This window comes from Adiantum capillus-veneris, chromosome 28, assembly GCF_014529385.1.
Source record: "Adiantum capillus-veneris isolate H3 chromosome 28, ASM1452938v2, whole genome shotgun sequence".
NCBI lineage: Eukaryota > Viridiplantae > Streptophyta > Polypodiopsida > Polypodiales > Pteridaceae > Adiantum > Adiantum capillus-veneris.
The window spans coordinates 109,884,820-109,892,393 of NC_140958.1; the positions used below are offsets into that span (position 1 = coordinate 109,884,820).

The window sequence follows — 7,574 nt, forward strand, 5'->3', positions numbered from 1 at the left end:
CACTGAGATGCATGTTGATGAAAGGCAAACTCGTGACGCTGCTTCTCAATAGTGGTCAGCTCCTGTCGAGCCTACTGCATCTGCTCCTCTAACCAAGGACTGTGTGGGTGACGCTCCTGCATCCGCTGTAAGGAAGCGATGCCTCGTTTGAGCCGCTTCTCCTCCTCCTTGGCCACAACCAAAGAGGAGGAGAAGCGACCAAGCTCAGCAAGTCTAGTGGCCACTTTGCTAGCAGTGGTACCGTGAGTGCCCAATCTCTCTGTCCAAAGTGCCACCACCCACACTCTGAGCTCTGTATCTAAAAAATCACTCTCGGGGATGCTAAGCATCGCACTCCCACTCCTCTGTTTGTTTGTCCAATAAGAATCACTGGCGCATGATCTGAGAAAGAAGTCCCTCTAAGAATGCACACAGATACCCCCATGGCACAAATGCGGTCACTCACGTAGAAGCGATCTATCCGAGATAGATTCACTCCTCCTACTCTGCGGTCAGAGCGAGAGAAAGATAAGCTATCTAGGGGCCCCACAAAGCCTGCATGCTACCAAACATCTGAAATCCTCAAGGGCATAAATAAACGCTCCCAAGCTACCAACTCAGCCCCGTGCACAATAGCATGGCTTCCTCCAATCCTCTCTGAGGGGTCCTCCAACATGTTGCAGTCTCCCGCGATACACCACTGCTTGCATGCGGCAAAGACTCTAAATATGTGACCAGAACTCAGCTAGTGCACTTGCCACATTGGGCGAAAGATGTTTAGGAAGCCCATGAGGCAATCGTAAACGTTCATAGTAATCCCGTGGGCCCTGCCTCGCACATTAATACCTTTGCCCACAATGGCATGCTGCCATGAGTCCGCAATAGTCGTACATACCCCTCTCTGAATGCCTCCAAGCCCAAAAGCAGTTGATCAAAATGTCTCATAGTGGCCACGTAGAATCTGACACATTGCCGAATGAGGCTCTCACAAAGATGGTTCTCTTGAAGCATAAGAATATCAATCATACCATCCACAAGGCATCTTTGAAGCTCCTGACGCAAGGGACCCCTCTGACACTGAAACTGGGGTCCACCTAATCCTTGCACATTCCATGAGACAACCCTCATGGGATCAATGAGAAAAGACCGATGTTGCAACAACAGTCAACCTCGCTATCTTCGAGGCCGGCTTGGATGGGGAGTAATTCGCATCCTAGCGACCCCAAGCACAATAATACCTCTGTCCACAATGGCATGCTGCCATGAGTCCGCAATAATCATACATACCCCTCCCTGAATGCCTCCAAGCCCAAAAGTACCTGATCAAAATGTCTCATAGCTGCCACGCAGAATCTGACCACAACGCCGAATACGGCTCTCACAAAGACGGTGCTCTTGAAGCATTAGAACATCAATCATACCATCCACAAGGCATCTTTGAAGCTCCTGACGCAAGCGACCGCTCTGACGCTGAAACTGGGGTCCACCTAATCCCTCCACATGTCATGAGACAACCCTCATGGGATCAGTGAGAAAAGACGGATGTTGCAACAAAGGTCAACCTCGCTATCTTCCACGCCGGCTGGGATGGAGAGTAATCCTCATCCGAGGGACCCCAAGCACAATAATACCTCTGTCCACAATGGCATGCTGCCATGAGTCCGCAATAATCATACATACCCCTCCCTGAATGCCTCCAAGCCCAAAAGTACCTGATCAAAATGTCTCATAGCTGCCACGCAGAATTTGACCACATCGCCGAATACGGCTCTCACAAAGACGGTGCTCTTGAAGCATTAGAACATCAATCATACCATCCACAAGGCATCTTTGAAGCTCCTGACGCAAGCGACCGCTCTGACACTGAAACTGGGGTCCACCTAATCCCTCCACATGTCATGAGACAACCCTCATGGGATCAGTGAGAAAAGACGGATGTTGCAACAAAGGTCAACCTCGCTATCTTCCACGCCGGCTGGGATGGAGAGTAATCCGCATCCGAGCGACCCCAAGCACAATAATACCTCTGTCCACCACAATGGTTTGCTGCCATCAATCCGCAATAGTCAGTCATACAAACCCCTCCCTGAATGCCTCCAGGCCCAAAAGCAGCTGATCAAAATGTCTGATAGTGGCCAGGCAAAATCTGACCACATCACTGAATGCGGCTGTCACAAAGATGGTGCTCTTGAAGCATAAGAATATCAACTATACCATCCACAAGGCATCTTTGAAGCTCCTAACGGAAGCCACCCCTCTAATGCTGAAACAGGGGTCCACCTAATTCGTGCACATTCCATGAGACAACCCTCGTGGGATCCGTGAGAAAAGACCAATGTTGCAACAACAGTCAACCTCGCTATCTTCGAGGCCGGCTTGGATGGGGAGTAATCCGCATGCGAGCAACCCCAAGCACAATAATACCTCTGCCCACAATGGCATGCTTCCATGAGTCCACAATAGTCATACATATCCCTCCCTAAATGCCTCTAAGCCCAAAAACAGTTGATCAAAATGTCTCATAGCGACCACGCAGAATCTGACCTCATCGCCGAATGCGGCTCTCACAAAGATGGTGCTCTTGAAGCATAAGAATAGCAATCATACCATCCACAAGGCATCTTTGAAGCTCCTGACGCAAGCGACCCCTCTGACCCTAAAACTAAGGTCCACCTAATCCCTGCACATTCCATGAGACAACCCTCATGGGATCAGTGAGAAAAGATCGATGTTGCAACAACAATCAACCTCGTTATCTTTGAGGCCGGCTTGGATAAGGAGTAATCCGCATTCGAGCGACCCCAAGCACAATAATACCTCTGTCCACAATGGCGTGCTGCCATGAGTCCGCAATAGTGATACATACCCCTCCCTGAATGCCTCCACACCCAAAAGCAGTTGATCAAAATGTCTCATAGCGGCCACGCAGAATGTCACCACATTGCCGAATGCGGCTCTCACAAAGATGGTGCTTATGAAGCATAAGAACATCAATCATACCATCCACAAGGCATCTTTGAAGCTCCTCACGTAAGCGACCCCTCTAAGCTGAAACTGGGATCCACCTAATCCCTGCACATTCCATGAGACAAGCCTCATGGGATCAATGAGAAAAGACCGATGTTGCAACAACAATCAACCTCGCTATCTTCCAGGCCGGCTTGGATGGGGAGTAATCCGCATTCGAGCGACCTCAAAATAGTCATGACTGTAGAGATTGTCCAACTTAGGCCCAAGAAGAGTGTGCAGTCCGTTGGGCTACATCCTCTATCCAGGAGTCCTCATGTACATATACATAGCTGGGTGTACTCTGCATGTCAGGAAAAATGTGTACCACAATGTTCCTACATCCTGCTGTATCCGGTGGTGTCAGAGAAAACTTGGCCAATGGCCACAGCGTCCAAATCAAATCTGTCACCCCCAAGTCTCCCATGTGATGAGAGAACTCAAGAGTCTGAACTTGAAGCCAGTCTATCACTGAATCCAAAGTCCACTCTGTCTGATCCCTGCCAAACAGTGGAAAGGAGAAACCTACCGTTGTGTCCAGGGCCCCTCTAGTTGCTAGAAACAGTACGTGGACTCTGAAGCAAGCCACCTCAAGGTCGGGGGAAGAATCGCCGAGGAATTGTGTGAAGTCGTAAGCGAAGAAGTCCCACCGGCGAGGACGGATGTCGAAACTAGTTTGTCCTCGAGGGACTGCTGCAAAAGTTGATGTTTGCACCGACAAGGGCGTCCTAAGGAATGGCTGCTCCTCCTGCGTTAGGCGGCTCGTGGCGAAAGCACTCCCAAGAGACCTCCTAGCTGTCAATGAAGGTCATGTCCCCTGGCCGGCTGTGAGGTAGGAGAGGGAGTAGATGACGAAGCAAACGAGGAAACAGGAACAAAAACCGAAATGAGAACGGATATGGGAACGGCGAAAAATTGTGTTTCGGGGAGTTTCCAGTAACTATAGGGATGAGGATGGCCGAAACAATGACAATGGGAACTAAATGCGGAAACGGCATAAAACTGAAGTTTTGTGGAGTTTTAGGCAACTATGGTCTCATAGCCTAGTGCTGCCCTTGAGCTAGCTGACCATGCTGTGACCCCCCATGTAAACATCATATTTGGGAAAGTGGAGGCCATCACACTAAGAATCCTTAGACCTGCCTATGAACAATTCCATGGGCAGTGTCTCTAGGTCTCCTTGGGTGCCCAAATCCAGGGCAAGTCGAGTGGTGTCTGTTGTAGGCTAGCATGACCCTCCCTCTGTGCGACTAGCCAATGGAAGGTAGTAATCATGTGAGCCCAGTGGCTGGCCCAAAGGTGACCCCAAAAATCTAAGAGGAACTCATCAGTGAGTCCCGGTTGGTGCCACTGCTGAGCTGATGTTGGGTGCCCTAGGGGCGACTTATCTGAGGCCATTTAGTTATCGGAAAAAGGGAACGTCAGGGTGGTCGGGAGAGGCAAAAGGATCTTGCCACAGCCACTCACCAAGGTCCCACTATAGCTAAGCTAAAGGACGAGCCTCAAAAGCTCACAACCTTGAGTCCCTTCGGACTGCCTCCTCAAGATCAGTGTTCAGCAACCACTATCTGGCTGCTTCTGCCACAACTGTAAACCATTGAAAGGTGCACTCTGAGGCTAGGGAAGACTTGCAATGAAGGCGAGTAAGCCGAGTTCCCAACCCTCCTCCTATGCACTCTCCCTTGGCTGTACAAGCTCTAACTGTAATCAGCACCTCTATCTATGTGAAAGCTCCCATCCAGACTGGGGCTTGGAGTTCGAAAGATTTATGCCAATTTGTCAGGAGTGTTTCCTGGATGTCCTGCCTTGTAGCTAAACCTCCAAAGAACTCTCAATCTGTCCTGCTAAACTTCCTCAAGCATGCTACAAAAGCACATCCACTGTCCATAACTCTGTGCAGGTCCAGAGTTACAAATGACCATGCTCGTTGCATAGATTATAGAGAGCTCTTTTCATAAAGTAAATCTGGAAGTAATCTTTGTTTGCAGGTGATGTGGAATTTGGACTACTGATTAGTTAATATTAAATGAAGGTTCTTGCCCCGCCACCCAAAGGGAAGAAAAGAAAAGATATGGTCGATTCTTTCTTGTTCTGGTACCACGAGACTGGTCCAATAGTATAACGTTGGGGATCGTGTTTTTGACCACGAAGAAGTCCTTGCCAAATGACCCCCTTGCAAACAAAAACAGAGAGGCATTAGTGTTGGTGTTATTGGGCAAAACATCTGTTGGAAAATGTAGCTCATTGGCATTATTTTTTTACAGATGCTTGAGTTTCTATAGCATTGACATATTTTTCTTTCAGATTTTTGTAAAAGAAAAGAAAAAGCTTAAAGCTAGTGGACTTAAAGATAAAAGCTCGCGTATCAAAAAGCCTCTTCTAAAAGAACTCGCCTTGTTACAACCAGGAGATCGTGTCCTGATCATTGGCACTACATCAAAACCTCAGGTCTTTCACCCAGAAAACAAAATGCACAAAGTTTCGAAAAAATTCATTCATATTGAATGTTCTATGAGCATGTGCTTGTATATTATGAATTACATTTTAAACGATTCGATTTGCAATTTGTTTTTTTTTATATTAAAACAAGAGAAATGCCTCAAAGTTGAATGAAGGCTTTGCTTACTGCATGGAGAAAGCATACAAAGATATCTGCCACAACCCCCAAGTGAATCAACACTTGAGAGAGCTCATTGAGCCTGTATCATCGTCCCATCTGTATCATACAAAGATATCTGCCACAACCCCCAAGTGAATCAACACTTGAGAGAGTTCATTGAGCCTGTATCATCGTCCATTTGTTTTTGAATTCTCTTTAATGTTCCCACACTCCCTATTATGCGTGGGTCTATTAAGGTAAGATTTTCAAGAGGACAAGATGCATTGGTCATGCTACAAAGGATGTGTCCACAAGTGCATTTTTAAAAGCCATGTACTAAGCTATCGCTCTTTGATACGTTAGTAACACCCAGATAATATATAGGGCACCTATATGGGGGCCATGCTTGGATCATACTATTCATATTCTTATGTTAAGAAAGGGATTTAGGCAGTAGATGCAGCCCATACCTTTGGAAAATGATATTCTTGAGTTCATGCACTTATAGACCTCGTATCCATTCACCTTTTGATAATTGACCGAAGGTTTCTACTCTTTGCTTTGCCCAGGATGCACCATCAAAGCCACCAAATCTCAAGTCTTTGTTTGCAAAGAAGATTTACGTTCCTTATCCTGATTATGCAAGTAGAGTAATGCTATGGCGCCTTTTCTTGGAACGACATGGTGCAGTGCTATCATACAACTTTAACCTCTCAATATTGTCTCACCTTTCTGCGGACTATAGCCCTGGAAGTATGGAAGCAATATGCAAACTTGTACTTACTCAGAAAAGGCTTCGTAAGGTAATTGATCTGCTGTGTTTGACTTTGTCCAAAGAGTGGCTGTGTATAGCCTATTACCTTGCATCATATTGTGCCATAGCACATGTTTTCCACTGGCCCTATGCTACAGAGATTGGGGTCGCTATGTTGAGTAAGAGAACTCGTGTTTGTTCTATGCACACCAGAGGTTTGCGTTTGTTGTGAGTGATGTCATATAATGTATGCAGATAACTTAATCTTTGGTGTAAATGCTAAAGCACAAACACACCTTTTCAATGAAAAGTGTGCATGCTCAACATGTACTATAATTGGGAATGTTTTTGCTGCTGCTTCGAACTCACGAGATGTGTTGATGGCAGCTGCGGTCCCATGCACTCATACCGGAGGAGCTCATCAATCATTTTCATGAGTTTATGCCTTTAGATAAAGCAACCCTTGCAACTCTCAAGGTATGGCTTGAACTTTGAGCTTGTGGCTAAAATAAGCACAAATCAGTAGATCTCTTGAAATATGGGATTGCACTTAATTGTAAGCTTGTGGCTGAAATAAGCACAAATCAATAGATCTCTTGAAGTATAAGATTGCACTTAATGCATGCATGAATTGGGAGTGTGCGTGTGCATGCGTACACTGGAGTGAGCCAGTGTTGAAATGCTCTATCTCTAGCAACATCCCTGCACCCTTCCTACCGGTAGCTTTGTCTTGCCCCTTGTGTTCTTTTCCTTCTTTGTTAGCGTCTGCACTTTCTGCCTTCTAGCTATGTTTTCCTCCCTTTACTCTGCACGCGTGCGCATGTGCGTGTGCGTGTGCGTGTGGCCAGTAGCGTGCATGTTCAACTGTTTGGTCTCTCTCGCCCACTTGAGTCTGCTCGTTGCCGTCTGAAATTTGAACAACCTGCTGCATCAACAGTGTTGGGCAATTTACAGTTAGGGACAGTTTACAATATTCCAGGCAAAGTTTTCAGCACATGTATGAGTTCTGTGGGAGATGTACATATCTCTGAGGTCTCTGTAAATAGTTAAATTGACAAAATACCAAAAAAAGTCTTGCTTTAGTTTTCGATCGGGTTTGGTTAATGCATGTCAGAGTTTCCATGTGTCTTCAAGCGTCGTAAAGCCATGGAAAGTGTTTTAGAGAGTGCTTCTGAAATTAAAACTTGTCCGTATGAAGATTTCGAAGAGGCCCGAAAAGCCTTGAATGGTCAGACA

General features: G+C 46.5%; 1 protein-coding gene across 1 annotated transcript in view; it reads left to right on the top strand.

Moving 5' to 3' along the window:
- The window catches only part of LOC147421085 (dynein regulatory complex protein 11-like), a 118,173-nt gene extending 111,340 nt beyond the window's left edge, over positions 1–6,833 (top strand). Inside the window, exons 15-17 of the mRNA XM_086505193.1 lie at positions 5,290–5,433; positions 6,154–6,387; positions 6,726–6,833. Of these exons, the coding sequence (XP_086361319.1) occupies positions 5,290–5,433; positions 6,154–6,387; positions 6,726–6,833 (486 nt within the window). The remainder of the gene's footprint in view (positions 1–5,289; positions 5,434–6,153; positions 6,388–6,725) is intronic.
- The last annotated feature ends 741 nt before the right edge of the window (positions 6,834–7,574 follow it).